The sequence below is a fragment of the Stegodyphus dumicola genome, chromosome 2, assembly GCF_044657685.1.
Source record: "Stegodyphus dumicola isolate Sdum_Otavi_A_Nest chromosome 2, ASM4465768v1".
NCBI classification, from domain to species: domain Eukaryota; kingdom Metazoa; phylum Arthropoda; class Arachnida; order Araneae; family Eresidae; genus Stegodyphus; species Stegodyphus dumicola.
The window spans coordinates 108,941,004-108,964,410 of NC_140769.1; the positions used below are offsets into that span (position 1 = coordinate 108,941,004).

General features: G+C 32.2%; 1 protein-coding gene across 2 annotated transcripts in view; it reads right to left on the reverse strand.

The window, feature by feature from the left end:
- Positions 1-23,407, reverse strand: part of mts (protein phosphatase 2 catalytic subunit mts) — a 79,971-nt gene that overhangs the window by 22,519 nt on the left and 34,045 nt on the right. For both annotated transcript variants that reach the window (XM_035361163.2, XM_035361164.2), the window contains 4 exons: positions 19,251-19,424; positions 11,399-11,488; positions 8,309-8,470; positions 4,791-4,909 (listed from right to left, as the gene is read on the reverse strand). In XM_035361163.2, coding sequence (XP_035217054.1) covers positions 4,791-4,909; positions 8,309-8,470; positions 11,399-11,488; positions 19,251-19,424 — 545 coding nt within the window. The remainder of the gene's footprint in view (positions 1-4,790; positions 4,910-8,308; positions 8,471-11,398; positions 11,489-19,250; positions 19,425-23,407) is intronic.

Here is a 23,407-nt window from a genome sequence, read left to right on the forward strand (position 1 = left end):
ATCACATTTGTCACGAAAGTTGAATGATCGAAGAATTATTGCACGACTGGCGAAGTCAGCGGAACGGAACAGATCACATTGATGATTTGCTGAAGCTCCTTACGATGATATGCACGACTTTGGGAAAAAAAAAAAACACAAGCAATATATGTCAATACTTCTAGAAATAATTGAAGGGGTACGTTGTAGCATACGTTTAATGTCCATATTCGTTGTTATTTTTATTCAGTTCTTCAGAATGCCTTGGATGCACGTGGCTTAGGGTCGTTGAAAATCCATTCTCAGTAGCGTGCTCAGTCAAAAGGTCACCACTTTTGGTGGTCGTGTGTGCTTAATGCATGATATAATTAAAGGAAATAAGAGTAGACAATCTCCTATAACAAAAGAATATATTAAGTACTAAATTACATTGCAGAGATCAACGCAGAGCTCAGAACACAGTTCATGCTACCGCTGCGTACAGTTGTCTTGCGAGAAGTCCGAGTGAGTAATGACGTCGCTTTGCTGCTCCGATTAAGAACTGGATTTTACACATGGCGCCATCTCATGAATAGAAGTTGAAGTATCTGTCGGAACGCCACATATATATACATATAAGATAAATGCACGCAAATCAGAATTTTAACTCACACACACATATATATATAAGTGACTTAAGTGTTTGTCGCTGATAGTTTGTTGCCACTTGGAAAATGAGTGCGGAAATTAATGTTTCTGCAGTTTTTAATTAATATCTCAGCCGATTAAAGTCGTACAAAGATGAGAACGGTATCGATGGATTCGGAGATTTTTTGGAATCCGAGGATATGTGTCTCAAATTTCAACTCGTCACCATTCTGTAGATAATCAAGAAAAAAGAATTTGGCATGTAGCCAAACTGCTCTAATAGGGAAAACCATACCTGCCAACCTCTAAAGATAAAAATTCAGAAGATTTCTCCCCAAAATTCAGAAGATTTCTCCAAAATTCAAAAGAACACGAAGAATTAATATCATGCTTTGATATTTAAAAAAAAAATTATACTAATAGAAAAAAGAAAATTGTACTTACATTAGTAAATCTCAATTAAGTAGTAACTAAAAAATTTATTAGGAAACATAAAACAAGAACTTAATGTTACTACAAAAAAAAAAAAAAAAAAAAAAAAAAATTGCAATGAATTTAGAGAGCATTTTTGGCTTTAGCCAAAATTTCTTTGGAAACAATTAGTTTCCTCATAACATTTAGCAATTAAAATGTTTTCTAGAGTTTTTTGGTGAAATTGAATAACGAGACATAGTTTTGTTTTTCTTCACAACACTGAAGACTCTCTCGCACTCAGCATTACTGTGTGGAATTACGAGAATAGCACATAAAACTCTTGCTAGTCTATCAAATTTTTGGTGTTCCATCAGCTCTTTTTATTCTTTTTAAGGTACCAACGAGGACACTCTTCTCCAGAACTGGCAAAGTCTTCAAACTGTGCAGCAGAAAATTGGTTCTGTAGTTCATCTAAAGCATCATTATGACATTCATTTTCCTTAATTGTTAACAAAAATGGAAATTTATCAATAAAAAAACGAATCTTTTCAAAAGATGAATTTTCGATTTGTTTCAAATTTGCCACTTCAGCATTTAAAAGAACTTCATTTTGCAAAGGAAACTTCCTTACAATGTAATCACAGGCTGAGGAAAAGTACTTTCTGACACATTGAAAAAATTATTTTTTCTCATGATCTTTCAAAGAATTTACAAGTTCCCTGGTTTGATATTTCTGAGCAATCTTGGAGTCGGGAAACATCCGTCTGAAAAGTTGACCGGCGCAGTGCTTAGCGGCACGTTGTGTTCGATGAGGAATGCAGTAAACAAACACTCTGCCAAAATGACATCGGCATCCGAATTCGTAGCCGAATTTGGAAAAAAAAAAAAAAAAATCATCCACTTTCTTTGACGTTGTCGAAGCCGAAGCATTAACTTCATGCTTTTTAGACTTAACATGCTTCACAATGTCGCTTCTTCCACCGTGACTTATTATGAAGTCACACACGCACACGTTGCAAAATGCAGTCATTTCCTTTGAAGGATTCTTTAATTGTTGGAAATCCGGCTTTGTAGGCAGCCGAAAATATTGAGAATACGGTTTTTTTGAAACAATATATTAAGAAAATTTGTAGCACGTGCAAAAAAAAAGAACAGAATGTGACAATCCACGCTTGCTGAATCCGAGCTGAGTAATTCCACAAGTTCAGCGCATTGGATTGGCTGGTTTAGCGGCGAGTTGGGAGAAACCGTAGGTTACTGGATTCGAAGTAGTCGGTAGTTGGCGGTGAAACACTATACAATTGGCGAAAATCGCTGAATTGGCGAAAAATTCTAAAATTTCGACAAAAATCACTAAAAACACTTGAAAAAGGAAAAAAATCGTAAAAAATGGATTACGATCGTAAAATCATAAAGACAAACGCATTTTCGTAAAAATTACGAAAAATTCATACAAGTTGGCAGGTATGGGAAAACCAAAGAAAGTGGAAAATTAGTTTTTAATTAATATCTCGGCTAATTAAAGTCTCACGAAGACGCGAATGGTCAAAATGGCGTGCCATGGGCTTGCGGAATCTAATAGTGTGCTTTGCTAAGCCCAGGAGCCAGCCGTTTCGGAGGAGATGATGTTACTTCACCCCATATATATATATATGCGGCTTAAGTGTCTGTTTGTCACCGATAGTTTATTGGTTGCTTGTGTTACTGTACTAGCCAATGGGGTGAAGGTGCCATGGCACAGGGTTGCTATTTTGATTGAGACGTAGACAATTTCTCGTAAAACTTGCCTATGCTAAGACCATCAATATAAGTCTCAGGGCCAAACGCTTAACAGCCTGCATTTGGACACTGTCAACTTTATGTTGCCTGTTCAAGAGTTCATGAAAGAACGGACATAAAATTAAAAATAATTGATGGTCCTCTGCAAGGCGAGCTTAAAAAATGATGGAAATGTTGTGTACAAAGAGATCTTTGACATGTGAATTAACATTTTATTATTTAAATCACCTTTATTTGTTGAGTTAGCAGTGGCTCTTAAGAAATGTACCACCAGTAGTTTCCTTCATTGCATTTACTTTAAGGAAGTAGAAGGGGGAAACCCCTTGGAGCAGTAAGCAAAGGGGCATCCTTGCTGCCTGCTCTGGGTAATTCAGTTTGAATTAGCAGACACCTTTGCACAAATCATTTTAATTACAATTTATAATATCTAGAACAATGGTCATTTCGTATGACCTTTGGGCTTTCTAGTATATATATATATATGAATTTATTAAATATTCTCCATTCGTATAAAGTTAAAATTTAATTAAGAAATTTGATTGGAAAAATAAAAAATAAAATTATTGCTGCGAACTAATTTAAAATATTTAAATTCTAAGAGCATATGTAAATTAAGTGCACATCATGAAATATATAATATTTCAAAAAATTAATCTCAAAAATTTTTTTAAGAAATTTTTAAGACCAAATAAAATTGCATAAGTGAATAATTGTTGAGCAGGCAGGAGACAGACTTATCAAGGGAAAGTTGCCTCAAAACCTAACTCTATTCGTGTTTCGTCCCCTATATATACAAGGGTAAAAGTAAAATTCAAAACCAAAAGTAAAAACAAACGTTGTTAAATACTAAAAAAGAAATTTAAACTAGTATGAATTTTGAGAAACTTAGCAAATAAAATGACTAGGAATTAAAATATTAATTAAATGTCAATTAAGAGTAGAAACTCTTGCCTATTGAAAGCTTCCCCTACACAAACTACGCAAGTAAACCTTTAAAAAAAAAAAAAAAAAAAAAAAATACATACAATCTATCAAAATATAAAAATAATAATAAAAAGGCTAGTATATAGCAAGTTTTAATTTAACTTACCTAGAACTACATTTGAACTCCTGAGTGTGGACTAGCATTTGCTAAACTAGGTGAAGTTTAGTAGTTTGTTACTGCTATTGTATAAATAGAGGGCGGTAATACAATGTAAAGTTGAGTGTTAAGCTTCTACCTGTGAGAGCTATTGTAAAAAACTATGCTGTAAACTTTAATAATGTAAAAAGTAAAATGGTTGTTTTGTGTGCAAAAATGTTGCTAACTTTGAGGCATTGTTAAAATGTGTAAGAAAATAAAAATTGTGAACTGCTACTGTTTGTGAAAATAGATATTGCAAATTACTAAACATGTAAAAATTTTTTTAGTAAAATCAAGGTTTGAATATATTGCTCTTTAATTCATTGAAAAGATGTAAAAAAGTACAATTTTGATTAAGATTGTGGATATTACAATGAGCAATTAATACCAAGAATGCCATAGTTGCAAATCTTGAAACATAAAAAAACTAGGAGTTTTCTGTAGGTTTACGTGCTGTGTTGCAGCACCTTTTTAAAAGAACTTGAAACTGATTAAAATTCCTTTTATAACATATGATTCAGTTTATCCAACTATTTATGTTGTGATTTTAACATCAAATATACTGATTACATATTCTAAATTAAGTTCTTTGGCTAATTTCATTTTGTAATTTTCTTACATTGAGAAATACTTGCAGGATACACTTGCACAATTGCAGGATACATTGCTCAAATGACTAAACGATCAAGCTGTATAATACCAGAAGAAACACTTCAAGCAGAAAAAAAATGAAAGTAGGATAACAAGCTGAAGATGTTTCTAAAATTATTAAATATATGTATATATGAAACAAATGCAAGAAATTTTTCATATTTTTCACATAAAATTATAAGTACATATATTAAGTATAAAAAGTGTTTTTACTTACAATGAATACTTTAAAGCATCATCTAATTCCATAATTGCAGCTTGATTACCACATCGATAGCAGTAGTTAGGAGCACTGAATATGGTCACAACGTTTCTGTCATGGCACCAGTTATATCCCTATCATAAAAATAAACATTTAATACCATACTACACATGTTAATGCAAATAAAAAGTCCACATACAAAACTTGACAACTTCATGAGATCACCTTTTAAAGAAAATAGCATGGTACAATTTATAAGAACTACTGATGTGCAATAAATGCTTTAATTTAAAAAGTTACTTTAAAAAATAAAACAAAAAAACCACCCAGATAGTATAGTGGTTAGGAGACCCTACTGCGGTACCAAAGGGCCTGGGTTCAAATCCCGTACAAGGCCCGTTTCTAAGAGATTTTTTTATTGTCCGTACATTTATAGGATGTAACATTGACTCACCCATTAGGTGCTTTGATTAGAAAGTGGCCAAGACCAAGTAGGCTAAGTGCCTACCAATGGCACACACAAAAAAAGATACTCAGCAAGTGCGCAGTACTATAAAACACCTAGTTACATTAAGCTTAGCTTTGTTTCTTTTTCAACTTAAAAATTAATAATTTAATTTTTTTTATCATAATTATATCATTATAACAATATAATAATAATATCACATCCTTAAAATGTAACAAAAATTTAAAATTAAATCGAGGGGGGGGGACCACTTATTGATTCGTTTCCTTAACTCCAAGCAATCACACCATGCACGTATGTTCAAAAATATCTCTCAGACTACCTTTAAGTTCACACACTTCCTTTTAAGTATCTTGAAATATATCCAGAGAATTAAGGTAATCAATATATATAATATAAAAAAGAAAATAAATCACTAGTAAATTTCCTATGTAATTAGCAATACCCCTTTAAATTTAAATACGCATTTAACAACCATAATATGTTTGCAATGCCGAAATTTTTTTATCAACGCCTGCTTAGATTCTAAACAAAGATTCTGCATTCTTATAAACAGCCTGGCTCTTATTCATCTCTTTTCTTTGCTTCTAGCTCCTGCTTCATTAATATACACTAGTCACTTGTTGCCTAGTCCATGGTTTCAAAATGTGATACGTTGTATAGCAATGTAAAGAGCTTATTGTATTTATAATGTTGTCCCACATATGCATTTCTAAAAGATCATTCTTCAGAAAATAAATTTATGCCATGGAAAAAATTGTTTTGAGATTTTTCAAAAGTGCAGTCATCTACAGCGCAGCAAAAATGTAATAAGCAATCATCCATCACCACCTGGTTACATGCACAATAGATAATGCCCTCCTTTTTCCATAGGAAACGTTTCTTCTTTTCTACAGCCTAAATTACATACATCGTATTTCCTGGTGCATAACGCGCATCTGTAATTCCAAGCCAAATTTTTTAATTTTTAGGTATTGTTGCCTTATTTTTCTTCCTTTATGTTCATACGGTACGGGTTCGTGGATTTGAAGTGAATAATGACAACAGCACTTGATGAAGTATCAAAACACACTTTATTGGCCAGTGTTCTCAGGACAGCTCCAAAATAATGTTTTTACAGTCGTCAAAGAACTACTATAGACACGCTGTAACAATCAGTGCCACAACCTTCAGGCAATCAGACTATAACGATGAAGACAGCTTCATGACAAAGCACCAGAATACAGCTCCTGACTCTGCTCGGTTGTTCTCGGAACTCTATGTACTCTCGAGACTCTCTATGCTACAACTCGTGATGCACTCAACGATACACAAGAGTACAGCTCTCGACTCGGTTCAGTAGTTCCCAGAGCTTAGCATACTCTAAGACAAAACTCGACAATGCACTAACTCGTGATAAACGAAAAGACTTTTTCTATGCACTCGATAACTAACTCGGTGCTAGACTTCGATACACTCACTCAATGACTGAGCACTGGTTAAACGAGGCACTAACTCCGCTTGTAAAAAAATTGGTATGTTATTTCAGAAAAAGTCCGATTTTATGTCAAAAAACCTATATTAGAAAATGCTATATATAAATCTAATACATATCCAAAAACGCTCTTTCGAGACTTGAAAAACACAAGTTGAACTTCATCAGCTGGCCCAGTAGAACAGGAGATAGAAATGTCCCCCCTTTTTTGCACAGTATACATATCAAAATTTAACTTTTTTTTTTTTTTTTTTTGGCTTATTTATAAATCTATCATTTCTATACCCAGTGTATAATGAGCACCCGTAATTTTTGACCTTATTTTTTATATTGAAAGTGCACATTATATGACAGAATATACAGTACATAGTAAAAGGAATTAAGAAAAAATATAAATGCTATCTCAACCACAGAATAAACTATACTTAAATAGCAAATTATATTTTAATTATATTAAATACTAATATATAACCTTCCAAAGTTTTACAAAATGCAATACAAAAAGTTGAAAGCCGGCAAGAACAATTTTATAACTCGAACAAAAATAGAAATTCCAAGGCTAGCCAAATTATTATAACAGTCAGACTGAATCATTTTTGCTCTCATCTAGAGAATGGACAAAAATAATTCAATTTCCCATTTTAACTACACGGTAGATGGATTAACAATTCTGATACTATGCAGATTTTAATCCGTGAAAGTAAATCATAAGCATTTGCATAAAACCATTCCATATCTGATCTGAAGAACCAAAAAAATTAAAAGCACTTTCTTCATAATGTGGAGTATAATTAAACTTTAAAAAAATGCAAAACTGGCAAAAAAATGTAAGTACTTAAATAATTACATCGCATTGAATAACCGAAAAAGGGCTTAAATAGCTGTAATGTAGAGTATCAACAAACTCTGACGGAATAACTGCTTAAGCCTTTTTTGGTTATCCATTTCGACGTATTTATTTGATTCGAGCATTTATAATTTTTGTAAATTTTGTATCTTTTTGGGAGTTTACGTGTCCTCCATATTTTGAAGAAAGTGCTTTATTTATTTATTTATTTATTTGTTGTTCATATTGAGCATGGGATGATTCTATGGAATTGTTTGAAACTTGCTTTCATGGTTTAAAAACTGCATAGTATCAGAAACATTGATTTGGCTACCATTTAGCTGAAACTGAATTATTTTTGTTCATCCCCATGGTATCAGCAAATACGATTAAATTGTACTGTACAAATGAATAAGCCGTTCGGCATTGATTTCTCCATTTTTGCTTCAAATTCTGAAAATTGTTCCTACTAGTAGTCAACATTTTTTATTGCATTTTGTAAAACTTTGAAAGGTTATAATTTTAGTTCATAACATGATTTAATTACATATAACCTTACAAAGTTTTACAGAATGCAATAAAAATATTGAGCACTAGTGAGAACAATTTTTAAGAACTGAAGCAAAAATTGAGAAGTCAGTGTTAAGGTACTAAGTGGGAAAGTCACAAAAAAATACCACTTATCCATGGCCTTTAAGGAAAATTTAGGTTTCAGCACCAAACTCTTGGAAGGGAATATTATGAAACACATTAATTTTGAAACATACCTCCATTACAAGCTGATGAGCTCTAGCCACTAATGTCAGGCCATTGCTGTGGTTGAAAGTTTCTGAAATATCTTGTCCAAATGTATATCCTGCTCCACGGGGAGAAATCCCCCAGCCTCCTCTATCGTCAGGATCTGACCATAGTAAATCACACATTGGACCCTAGATATTTAAGTAATTTGCAAAATTTGTTATTGGACACTACATATTACACAATATTTGATAGAAAGACAAATGCATCAACACAGCTTAACAGCCATCATTAAATGTGTTGCTCTTACACAATACACCTGTGTTCTTGTTTTCAAAGAAAGTATAGTAAAATCACTCGCACTTGGCACCCAATTCACGGCAATATCAAAATAACAGTATTTTAAAGGTCTAAACTTAAATCTGAAATTAAGGTCTGTAAGATAAAAAAAAAATAGGTAATAGGTCTTAATCTGAAGACTTAATGTTGAAAACATTTGTATTAGGTTTACTAAGCAAGCCTTATCCATCCAATGCATTATCTAAAATACAAAAAAGAATCACAGATTCTTTTTCATGTGTCACATGGTTAACTTAGAAATCACATTGATTTGAGACAGGTTAAAAGAAATCACATGTATGATAAATAATCCAACTGAAAGTAGCACTAATGATCTCTAAAAGCAATTCACATTAACAAATACTGTATTTACTTTGGCTCTTACCTGGAAAGAAGTAAAGAACATTATTTTATGGTTGTTGGTATAAACTGTGGTCTATGATCATGCTCATATATGATGAATCAAGTGACGAAGATTCTCTTGGTTTTAAAATATGTCTGGCTCCCTTTACGATATCTTAAATTTAGTTACATGTTTGGAAAAGATCGGTATTGGTGAAGAGAAAGAGCAGCCTTGGATGAATGTAATTATGAAGCCGCTCTTAATTGCACTAGCTCAAAATGACAATGAAGAAATCAGACGAACACTAAGACAGAAGATGATGAGGAAGAGAGGCAGGATGAAAATGAAATGCAGAGCAAGAAAGTGAAAGGAAGCTCATGAAGAACTGCAGACTTCGTCAGCATATGATTTGTTGAAGTATATGATGTTATGAAGATTCATTCTATACACACTGAGTTTTTAAAACTCTAGCAACAATCTCACAAGCAGGCAGATATTCAAAATTATAGGTCATCACAATATGAAATTCTTAAATTTCTCTGATAATATCGGGTTTTAATGAAAGCTTCCTACTACCGAAAATATAGTCTGCAAAATATAGTTGGCACATTTAATCGTACTTTGTCAAATGATTTTTGGCATTTGAATGAAAAAGACTTGCTTTAGAATAGTGTATTGTAAGGAAAAAAATACCATTATCATTAAGTACAAGGCGTCTGAAATGGAGCTATCATGCTACCAGATTAGAAATACCATTTACTTTCAGTTCTGTTACAAAAAGTCAGCGACAGAATGTCACAAAATCATGGGTATAGCTTTAGGTACTAACATTGTACCATATGACACTGCGAAGTTTTGGTACTGAAAGTTCAAAGACAAGGACTGTGACATTCAAAAAGAAAAGCATTGTGGCTGGCCTACTGATGTTGATGAGGGCCGCCTGCGAGAACTTGTGGAAGAAGATCGGTATGCAGCCATTCCAGAGCTTGCTAAAGGAGTAGACGTTAGTGGCATGTCCATTAGTCGTGCTATACATCCCATAAACTTGACGTAGAAGTTCAATCTTTGGGTGCTACATGAGCTGACCCATTCAAGCAAATAAGGACAGGTGTGTTTGGGCCAGCACTAGTCTTCTCGAATATCAACACAAGGACAAAATTCTGCGAAAAATGGGTTTACTTCAACAACAGAGGCTGAAAAGGGAGTTGGTCTGTGCCACATGAGCTCCTTGGCAGCGTCACAAAGCGCAATTTGACTAACAAAAAGATCATGCTTTGTATCTGGTGGGATTGCTCGGGTATTATCCACAAAGAGTATCTGGAAAAAGGTAAAACCCTTGCATACAGTGAGATGGTAGTGCATGTTGATGCTGCTGTCCAGTAAAGCGTCGAACTGAGTTCTGGGACAAGAAGGTAATATTCCATCAAGATAATGCCAAGACCACATGTGTTTGCATTCCCCAAAATGAAGTTGATCTGTTTTTGGATTTGCAGCCAAAAGCTTTAAAAAACTATGGAAATGCTTGCAGAAAATCAGATTTGGGTAGTGATTACTACCTGCACTAAAGGTACCGATTTCCCTAACTTCATTAAGAACTATTTTTAGTGGAAACTTTCGTTACAACCAGATATATATAATTTTAAAATGTTTGTTTATTTTTTTAAATATAAAATCATGTGTATGTGTTTTAATTTTAACCACTTGCGCTAAAAAGACGTGCCACACACGGTGAGATGCTTTTGTCTCAAACTGCGCGCAAAAATGAAAATAACATGGTGCACACGTCGGCTAAACAATGAGATTCTTTATTTCTCGAGTTACAGCTCTGGATTGCACTCGCAGACGGGGAGCGGCGCAAATGAGACACTTTACCACTTGTTATATTGTAGCGCATGGCACCGCAACCGTGAAGTTTAGTCATAGCGCAAGTGGTTAAATAGTATATGCGGTTTTCAATATTATTTATTTAATACTGATAGATCTAAAAATATGACCAATGCACTTTGCACCCTAAATTTTCTACATATGGCATCACAAAATATAAACAGGTATGTTTTAGAAATAAACATTCAATTTTCCCCAAAAATCTTTTATCCAGATACACTGAGGTTTTGTTGATGACAGTTAAGAGAGATTCTACTGCGATCTCGGTAAACAGTTTTGGTAATCGTATAGTATATGACCTACCACTTTTTGTTAGTTATTTATTTTTCAGATGGTGGCACTAGAATTGGTTGCTGTTTTTATCCCCTCTTGCCATTTTATTGCACGTCTGAATTTAAAAATAGCATTAGTTAAGAAACAACCAACTAAAAGCAGTAGATTGTATACATGATTTCCAAATGTCTAATGTGTACTGTACTAAACAGACAAACAAAAAAAAAAAAGCAAACCCTTTTCTATGCCAGTAATTAGAGCAAAATAATTAGCCCATTACCTCATGAGGAACTTCTTGAAGACGGTCGAGTGCTCTGATGTGGTCTAATGTGTCAATAGATGGAGATAATCCTCCATGTAAGCAGAATATCTGAAAGGAGAAAATTGTTGGTAAAAATATAGCTGAAATGGAATTATTATATACATTAAAAAGAAATATGCATTTCAATGTTTAATTTTTAAATGTTCATATTATTTATGCTACAGTAGTAATAATAATAATAAATCCTACTTTTCAAACAACAAGAAATTATTCTCCAACTCTTCATCAATACTAAAGTAAGTGATCAATTCATGGTCTAAAATATTTTTGTAATCTTTTGCTTTATGTTCAACAGATTCATATGCTGCTAATTTTCTCTAGTCTGCAACATTTCATTTTTACATGTGAATTCTCCCTTATAACACTGCTTTGCAACAGATAAAGTTATGATAGATAACTTTGAAAAGTTATCAATTACAGACAATAGTAATGTCCATAGTAAGGAAAAAATATACGAATAAAAATGATAATTTAGACTAGTGGTAACCCGTAATTCTCCCTCTGTATTCTAAAAATCATAACCTTTCTAGACTGCATCATTTCTAGATCAATCCATCTTGCATGGCTTGTATAACGCTGATGACATAACTAATTTGAACCTAAACTCAAAATTTTAAGAACTAAAAACCTTTCTGACCTAAACCAAAAACCTTCCTCTTGGCAATCTTTCATACTGGATAAATGTATACTTTTAGCTTCTCTCTGTGTGCTGCCTGGATGCAATTTTGCTCTGCTCTCTTCCTATCACAACAGCATAAAAAAATGCAAATGTTCTGAAAACAGACACGATTAGAGTACCAAGTAAATTGTGGCCATAAATGTCAATTTAAATAAAAATGGAATTTAACCTGCCTCTACTGCCCAGTTTCCTAGTCATTAAGGATTTAACATTCTACATAATCAGCATTTTCCTCTTCAATATGGATCTATTATGTTCTGTGAATTCTTTGTGCTATGCCATCAACATTTGTTACATTTTCCCTTCCTTTTTATTATATATATAGTGTGTGTGTGTGTAAAAAAATAACTTCAGTATTATTTGAAAAGTCTTATTACATTATTGAAAAAGAACTTCAGAATACTATTACTTATCAAAAAAAATGAATTCAAGTGTAACTGTCCACAAAAGCGAAATAACAGCATTACACTGCAGATTTAAAATTTCAGTTTCAACAAAAAATTACAGCTTTCCAAACCTATATGCACGTCTTAAGTTTCATAAGACCCAATCAAGTTCAGATTCATCACTTATGACACTAAGAATCACATAAGAGAAACATACTTCAAGTTTGCTGAAAAGCTTAACAAGATCATCAACCTCATAATAAATTCTGCTTATCAGGAACACAAATACAACTGGATTATCAATAATTACATACTAGTTTTGACTGCCATTAAAGATGTTGAAATTAAAAACATGAATTGCTACGACTGCATACAGTCAAAAGTCGTTAATTCAGACACCCATAATCCGGACCTCAAAGCTACAAACTTTCTGCACATGCGTCGCGTTTACGCATGCGCGTAAGACCTTTCCCGCTGTGAATTTGCGTGTGCGCATGCGCATAATACGTTTACGCGCGTTTAATGTATAACGGACGGTATAAGCTCAGCTAAAATTATCTAATTCAGTTAATGTTGCAGATTGCTTTGTTCCTTATGATGCTAAAGCAAAGTTTAAAATTTAAAGAAATTAAACATTTAGCAGTAGTAGCAATGAAAGCTCCCCGAGATATGTTGTGCAGACATTGAAGACAATAAAAGATTTTGAACTTATCCAATTTATTAACAATATAATAAAAAAATAAAAACACAGAAAATAAATGTCAATAATATCATAGTCTTAAGGAAAAATATAATATAATCATCATTCATCAAATAATATTTTCACCTGGTCTTCAAAACACTGGCATTCTATACAAACAAAAAATGTCCTAAACAGTGACTATGCGGCCTAAAAATAAAGCTGGCTACCCATTCAATAAGTCCATAATCAATGGTCAAGAAAAACACCTGAAAAATTTAAATGAAGTTCTTGAAAACACTTAAAACCGGCCTAACTCCGTTTGCACAAGGAGTCGTCGCCACTCACGTATTTTTAATTCTGTCTTCATTGAAGAAACATGGATGCCGCCCTCGGCAGTCACTCACATGGTAGCCGAAGAACTTTATTCTGGAACCATCATCTCGCAAACCAGAACCAATGCACTTTAATCACCGGACTGCATCCATTCTTCTGAAGGGGCTGGAAACCGCTCACTCAAAATACCGGGAAAGCAGGAACTAGAAGGGTTGAGCCAGAGCGACGCGAGATACTTATAGCAGAAGTAGGAATGACGTCATCTCACGGCAACCAATCAGCTATCGGCACGAATCGGCTTTTCAGATGACGTAACATCATGTTTCGTTTTTGCATCTCAATTAGGTTAAAACAGTCCGTTCTCAATGCAAACAGTGGCAGCAAGAAAAAGAAGTAGAAGTAACTACTATATTACATTAAAATAAGGATTAATCTAAATAAACATTTCAAGGAAGAGAGATGATGCAGTAAAAGGTTTAAAAATAAGCTATATTTTCCAACACCTTAATCTTCGAATTGGATCCGTCTTATTATTTTTTGCAGACTGTTAGAGCAATTTTATAAAAGTAAGCCTGAACTTTCGATTATGTCAAAAAGAATTTCCGATATATATTTACTAATACGTAAAGGATCTACAAAGCGAAAGTATGTTTCGAAGTCCATTAAACAAAAAGTGGAATTGCTGCAAAAAATGGATAAAGGCATATCCTTTGTTTCTTAACCAGTCCGAAATCTGTTTATCAATTTCACGCTGCTCTGCTCAGGGGGGGGGGGGGGCATCGCAGCTCAATGAACTGAAAGTTGATCTGTCAGCACTATCCTTATCTTCAGAGCAGATGTTTTTATTTTATTTAGCTTATAATTCCTTACTAAATGTAGTATTTCATCTCGATGTATTCAGTCTTTGATATGATTTAAATCAAATTCCTCGTCATTATAAATATCATGAGTACACATTAAATAGTTTTCTGGTTGCAATTTTCTAATTTCAACTATGCGTAATGTATGCTTTACGCATGTGTGTGTTGAAAGAAATGTTTAATAAAGTAAACAAATAAACGTAAAGTTTTTTTTTTTTTTTTTTTTTTTTTTGGTAAATTTTGATACCCTTTAGATCATAATTGTTCTTTATTTCATAAATTACGGTTTCACATTTTTAATTTTGTAATTTCTGCATGCCATCTTACCAGATTTAAACTGATGATCTATAATCTGGAATCGCCGAAGTCCCGACGAGTCCGAATTAACGACTTTTGACTGTACTACACTCCCATTAAATGAAATTTATAACAGCCTCTGTACACTACCTACACTTTTTCTACAGATTTTTATGGTGGTGTCTCAAGAAAATTAGTCTGCTTACCTTAAAACTGTGCTGTTTCACAGCTAAATACAATTTAATACTATTTATAAACAGGTTAACGGTATTCCTACGGGTTGTAATTCATCTATGGCAATTTGTAACTTATACTGCTCTATTAAAGAATTTCTATTTCAAAAAGCAGTAAATAAAGAACAATTGTTTTATTTTTCGTATATTAACAGATATGTTGATGACTCTTAGCAACTAATAATTTTGAAGAAATCAAAAAACTTATCTATCCTCCTTGACTAAATAAGAAAACAGAAAATGTCAATTTCTTAGATTTACATATTTTAAAATACAAAAACTAGAAATCTATGATAAAAGAAGAGAATATAATTTCAATACTATCAAACTAATTACTGGCATTCCAACATCTCCAGCAGAATTTACTGTTTGGCCATCATGCCATGATTTGGCAGAATTCTTAGTTACATTCCCTCTTCAAAGATTTGCTACAATATTTTATACTTGGAACCCTTTGTGGAACTATCCCTTTAATAAATATGGCTACATTTGGTGGGGGGAACCAATCAATTCCATTCCCCCTTTCAATAACAAGGTGCTACCAATCACCATTTACATTCATTCCAGTTGCGAAACTTTAGCAGGCTTATCTTAGGTTTATGGCTATCTACTGTAAGATAAACTTTCAGTTTATTCTGGGTACAGTTTCTCAGTTTATATCCAGGCAAAGGCTGAGTCTAAAATAGATTGCAAGTATGGTGACAGCTCTACTACTTAACAACACACAGAGCAGTACCCAAGTCGTCTACAGATGATTTGGTGCCTGCACGGTGTGGATTTCCAAGCAGGGACAACATAGTCTCAGTGGCCCCTTGATTACTCCAGATCGAATAAGTCTTGTCGGCAGAGTAACCTGACCCATCCAGGACAAATATACGCTCTGGCTAAAATAGCCCACCGACGTGCAAGGCACAAAATATATCATTGAAGTGATTAGATGGGATTCTAACTTAGAGACATACAGCCACAATCCCATGGATAGTAGCTCCTCACCACTGGTCACTTGTCCAGACACATGTAAGAAGTGTCCGAACCTGTGGTCGGAAACGGTCAATTATTCATAAAATTGTTCTTGAATGGTTGAAATTGACTGTGTATAAATAGTAGATTTGCCAACAAATCAAACTGTTCGAAAGGAATTTCCGACAAACATTGACCATATCAGTAATGATGATCAATTTCTTCAGAAAATCATATTTAGTGACGAAGCAACCTTTCATATTTCCGGAGATTTTAGAATTTTGTGATCAGGTTAAGTTACATTAGGTTAATTGATTAGGCAAAGCAACTCGAAGCCTATCTGCCTAAGGGGACAGATACCTTCGTGGAGGACTGGCTCATTACACGTAGAAAAAAACCAAGAAAACCAATAATGCAGTCAACCTGTTCACTGGGATTCAATCCCAGGTCGAATTTCCAGTGTTCAGTGACTTCACAGCTTGACTGCTGGTGAGCCCAATTTCAAAATCAGAAAACCTGCATTGTGTATGGGATATTATGCAATATAGCCCTAAAATTCATATTTCGTACGCACTAATTCATAACAAATTGGTCCCTTCTTTTCCTCACAGTTATCAATTTATTCAGAAGTTTACTTTGATATGCTGAAACTGTAAGCTGCACCACAATTAGACGAAATTCAGCCAAAGGTTTTTTTTTTTTTTTTTTTTTTTTCCCCAACTAGATGGGACCCCTCTCATTGGGCTATACATGTGCACGATTTTTCATTCCCAGATCATTAGACTGGTACAGGTGGACAAATTTCATAGCCACTTTGTTTTCTGGATGTTACATCATTTGGCTTTTTTTTTTTCTGGGGATAACTAAAGAACTGAGATTATGCTGCAGAGATTCGCAGCATCAAAAAATTAAAAAAATCAAATCACCACAAAAACAAATACTGTGACTCCATAAATACACAATATAGGGAGAAAAATCAAGAAGAGACTTGATATTCTCTAAGAAACTACTGCTGCTCATGTTGAAGTATATTACTATAAAAAGTCTCCAAAGTGCTGAATACAATTCAATCAATCTTTTTTTCCTATCTCTTACTCTGTATTACTTAAAATTTACCTTTATCTGGGTACTGTTTCTGTATATTGTTTATAATAAATTACTTACAAAATTCTACTCAAGTGATAAATGCAAATTTACATTAAATTACTTCGATATGTGTATATTAAATAAATTGTGTACTGTTGACATTAAAGGAATTACTCGTGTGTATCGGCAATTGTTTATCACAATGCAAGAAACATTGCAATAAAACAATTGCTGATACATACATTTATGCAGATTCTTCAGTATTTAATTTCTTCAAATATAATACAGGGCAAAAATATTTAGTGGCAACAGTTTTAAAAGTGAAACACACATTCAAAGTGATCCGACACAACATTGCAAAATGAAAATAATATTCGCTCAGGGACCAAGTCCCTTTGGACTAAAAAGGCTGATTAGATAAATTATTAATGAAGAATCCCGATAACAAAATTAAAACAGTACATTATAAATATCTACACCCTGTACTATAATACAAGAGAAAAGAAGAGGTCTAAAGTCAAATCTTGATATATGAAAAGAAAATGTACCGATAGTTTAAAGGGAAAGAAAAGTACGAAAAGTGGTGAATACAAGAAAGTGAGCGAGTGATTTTTTAAAAAAATTGTTTAAGCAGAAAATAAAGGAGGTAACACTCATTTCAGAACCAAGTTATCAAATTCTAGGAGGAATTTCAATAAGGAAAGATTGTAGTTTCTGCTGGTGTTGACCTGGCAGGTGGAAGAAGTGCTATGGCACAGGACAGGTAAATGTTTATGGGGAAACATCTGCTGACTTGGAAAAAGTCAATAAATTCAAGGAAAATTTCCACATACAAATTGAAAAGGAGGGTCTGTATGGAGATCAAATTTACAGTTGTGATGAATCTAGTCTGAATTTTCAAATGCTGCTTTTAAAAATAACCATATGCAGGGAAGAAAAAATTATATATAGAATATATAAAAGAAATAAGGGGGGAGTTACAATCTTAGCATACAGCAATGCAACAGGCATCTTAAAAACTTTAACTAGTATTCATATGCTAATAGAAAACTTCCTGAACATTTAAAAACATGCAAAAAAAAAAAAAAAAAAAAAAAAAAAAAAAGGCATAAATGAAACAGACACTTTCTATGAACTCTATTTGGACCATTAATCAGTCAAATGCAAAGATGGAGTCATTTTTAAGGACTGTTTTTTATCAGCCATTTGCTCATTGAGTAGAAAAGTTTCTACAATAATAAGTAAAAATAAATAAGATGCGTCAAGAAAGGATTTTTCACTTTTGAAAATGTCTCATACCACTCTGATTGGAACAATCATGAGACATAAGAGCCCTACTGCTCCCTCCTGAAGTTACTAATGGAATGTTAAACACAGAGGGTATTTTGAAAGCCCTGAAGAAGAAATACAGATGTAATCTCCGTCCACATATTGTCTTAGTCGTTTCTTCAGTGTTGCATGTACTATTTTTTCAAACTAAGAAAAAAATAATTTAAGGGCATACTTTATTTTTTAAGTCTTGTATTATACTAAACCTTTTATTCGAGTAATATTTAGCAAAATATTACACTTTCTGAATATAAACCACTACTTATTTCATAAAAATCTCAAATTTTTTAACTCTTCACCTCCTTATTCCACATTAAATCAAGTTTGCACGATTCTTCTATAATGTGTTTGATGCCTTATTAGCAGCACTGGAGATAAAAATATCTTTTTCCGAACAGCACTGCCATTGCTCGCTTCGAAATCCTTGAGTTTGTTAATCAAAAATACGTTAAAGTTTTACAAAATATGAGATCAATAATAAAACACAAATTTGGGCTTCCAGATGCCTATATCAGCAGTATGACTACGTCATTCAAAATTCGATGGCTCTAGGTACTGGTGTTTTATCACAATGCGAGAAAAATATATACATTTATGCAGATTCTTCATTATTTAATTTCTTCAAATACGTGGTAATAATATTTGGTGGCAACAGTTTGAAAAGTGAAACTGACATAACATCGCAAAACGAAAACAATAATCCCTCAGGAACAAAGGCCCCTTTTGGACTAAAAAGGCAGATTAGATAAATTATTAATGAAAAATTCTGATAACAAAATTAAAATAGTAAATTATTTATTATTGTATTTAAATGAAAAATTTTATTTTTATTATTTAATCAAGCTTATTCATAAGAAATAAAAACTACAAAATATTTTTTCCCCAGTGTAACTCAAATGAATTAGTAAAAATACTTAGCTATGACCATAAATAATTTCTTTAATTTAAAATATTTTCTAACTCACCTGACCATCAACTAATGCAGTCAATGGCAAGTAGTCAAACAGATCTGTAAAATATTTCCAAACATTAGCATTTCCATATTTACGAAGACATTCATCATAAAAACCATATACTTGAGTGATCTGTCTACTCTCATGATTCCCTCTGAGAATAGTTATTCTTTCCCTATAACGAACCTGGAATAAAAATATCATATTAATACTCAATTAGTAACAATTTATGAAGGTAGAACCAAAAGAAAAATAAATAAATACGAATTTTTATATACATGCGAATCAGATTTATTAGTTATATACATGATTTGAACTTCTTTTAATTCTTCTTTATTCTGTGATACTTGGTTATTAACGAGTTATTAACTACTGATACATTGCTAACAATCTACTTAGACTTTTCAGCAATAAAATATACTTTCAATGCCAACAGATCAGGATTTTTGATTCTTAGTGGCTATTACTTGGAAGTCAAATGAAACAAATATTAGTTATTCTCTGTCTCCATATGAACTCTGCTAAATAAGAAGGCAAGTGACCGTTCTTTAACTGAATTTCCAGTTTTTATTCTAATATTTTGCAGGAGTTCTAATGCTAAAAATAAATTATTTAGTGGTTAATTCAACATACTGGAATACGTCAGTCTGAAAATTAAATATTTAGTTATAAGTATGCTTGATTACGAAGTATAATCAATAGAGATTTCTTGCAAATATAAACTTTTACACATTACGGATACAAAATAATCATAAATTTGAATTTGTTTCTTTGTTGTTATAAATGTTTTTATGTATCTTGATAAATACTCGGGATGTGAAATTTAGGTTAAAAAAATTATTATTTTTTTAAAGGACTGTCAGGACTTGTGTTAATTCACTTTAAATATCATTCATCATAAATGCATTGTTTCACTCTTTATTTGAGTTTGCTGTCATTCGACAAAATGTAAGATATTTATATTTCAAATTTAATCTATCTGTTATTGATTAGTAAAGTAAGCTATTTAAAAGCAACAGATGAAGTTCTTTAAAATACTTTTCTCACTTTTTAATCTGACTGATTAAAATAAAAATGTGTTTAATTCATGTATACCTATAGAATTACATTATGTATTTTTCACTTTTCAAATATACAGAAGATATATCACGTTGCCATGTTAGTCTAAATGCATATTCATCTAGTATCCTATAAATATTTTGCTATTTCACAGGGGTATGGAATCCTAAGTTTTAAAACTTTTATTTTGGAAAATTTGTAAGATACTATTTTTCTGTATTTAAAATTGTGAATATTAAGATTCCAATAGTATCGATAGGATGTTATAAGCTTTATTATTATGATCTAATTTTATGATTTCCATTCTGCAAGATGCTTGCATGTTAGTTTAAAGATATTATGAGATGAATGAGTTTTAAGGCATCAGTTACCTACTTTAATTATTATTCCTAACATTAGCATCTTGATTAATATGATTCAGAGATGTGAAAAGAAAAAAGTGTGTGGAGTAGATGAGGCAACTGGCAGTATTCCAAAAATAATTAGGTACTTACTTTCTCATTCAGTAAAAAGAAGCACTTGAAACGCAACTTCAATAAAACATACAATTTTAAATGTTTTGCTTTTTCTGTCTCTCCCACCCTATCCTGAACTATTTCGGTGTAAAAACACCGAAATTCCTTTTTCCAGTGAAAATGCTTGTGGAATTTGCTAACAATGGAGGAAACTGCGATAAAATTTCTGCAGAGATACAGAATTTTGCTGAAAATAATCTAAAGGGAACAAATGAGTTTCCTAGATAGCCACTGTTGCTGAGGTTTACACGAAGCTGCGTCTACAATTTTTTTTTTCTTAAGTAAAAACAGATTGTTGCAGGGTTTATAGCAACATTTTAGTTAAAAAAATAAGCACCTATAAGCACTTTTCAAGCACATTTTAAGAAAAAAACATAAGCACCTGTCTAATTACATCATACACAACTGCATAATCTTAAAAATTAGACTTGTAATTTAAAATATGAGAAATAAAGTACTTATTAAGAGAGAATAAGCATTACCTCAACCATGGAAAATAATTACTTTTTTTTAAATTTTAAATAATAGTTCAATTTACAGAACTAGTTTACATTGAGAGAAAAAAAAAACTATGAAAAACTAAACTATATTACAAGATTTAATGATGAAATTTCAGTTCAAAATAGAGATAAATAAATAATAATAAGGCATATTTATTGTATTCGCTTGGAACCTAATAATAAATACAATTTATTTTTCTACTAATATTGATATTTAAATAATTTAAATCTAAATTCTGAATATTTTCTAAATTTTCATTGTACAGTCAAGTCGTTAATTTGGACATCCATAATCCGGAATGATCTATAATTCGGACCTCAAAGCTACAAACTTTCTGCGCATGCATCATGTTTATGCATGCGTGTAAGACCTTTACGGCTGCGAATATGCGTGTGTGCATGCGCATAATACATTTTCGCATGCGCATTTAATGTATAACGGACGGTATAAGCTAAGCTAAAATTATCCAATTCAGTTAATGTTGCAGATTGCGTTGTTCCTTAATCTTCGAATTGGATCCGGCTTATTATTTTTTGCAGACTGTTAGAGCAATTTTATAAAAGTAAGCTTGAACTTTCGATTATGTGAAAGAGAATTTCTGATATATATTTACTAATATGTAAGGGATCTACAAAGTGAAAGTATGTTTCGAAGTCCATTACACAAAAAGTGGAATTACTGCAAAAAATGGATAAAGGCATATCCTTTGATTCTCTAATCATTCCAAAATCTGTTTATCAATTTTACGCTGCTCTGCGCAGGGGAGGGGGGGGCACACTGAATTGGAAGTTGATCTGTCAGCACTATCCTTATCTTCAGGGTAGATGTTTTTATTTGGCTTAGAATTCCTTACTAAATGTCGTATTCGATCACCAGATGGGGTGTTCTTTGTTTACATTCAGAAGCTCGCTTGACAGTATTCTGATAGTATTTCGACACACGACAGTTCCATACAAATCGAAAAAGGGACACTTTCACATGAAAGAAATTCATACTGTCATTAAATAATAGCAATTTGTATAGTTTAGTGACATTTACGCAAAAATCACATCTTGGTTATTTTTCGATAACTAACAGCGATTTTGATTATGAATTTGTTTTATAAAATTATAAGTTGTTGAACTATAAAAATATAAATTTTAACAAAAATTTTATGCTTAAAGAATGAAAAATACCTTACGGTACCTTTAAAATTGTATACGTCTTTCGATACCCTTGATAGAGTATTCGCTACTTTTATTTTATGTTCCAATGCCAAAATGTTTTAAATAAAATAGATTTTTTTCACATCCATATATTATTGTAACATGTACCTTTTAAAATTTTTTAGAGGAGAGGCTTTACTGTTGCTCATTTTAAACTCATCATTTTAATTTTATATATCTGAAAAATAATCCCTTTGGGCTTACACGTTTTACTTATTTGGGTTAATTAAAAATAAAATATAGTGAATGCACAGAAATTAACGATTTGCACATGTTGGAAATGAAAAATATGAAATATGTATGGGTATTTATGCATTTGCTTTCAAAACGCATGCATCTGCCTTTAACAAAATACATAAATATTCATTAAATTATTTATAAATGTATTTGAAATAAGGAATTTATTCATTTATAAACTGTTAAGAAATCTAATTATTAAATGTATCTGATTTATAAGGATTCTAAATGTTATCTCAAATATATGATAACCTTAATATTGAATTGTAAGCATAAATTGAAATCCCGTTGACAAATACGTTATAAAACTTTTTAAGCAAGAATTGTTCGTATTGGAAAGCAATCTGTTAAAAGGTATTGTAAAGCAAATGCTATGAGATGCGCACTTAAGAACGTAATAAAGAGTTTTAGAATATGTATTGTTGAAATGAAGGGTAAAAGAAAATCTGATAATTAAAAGAATTATTCCCCTTACATTTTATAAAAACTCAGTTACAAGTTTTAAATAATACTTAAAAAATATCCTCATTTTATTCCCTTTCAGAAATGTTCAGAGAAAATTGAGTACTATTTAAAGTATTTCGCTAATTTCTAATAATTCTCTAATTTAAAATGAACCAAATAGAGCATTAATCATAAATTGACTTATATT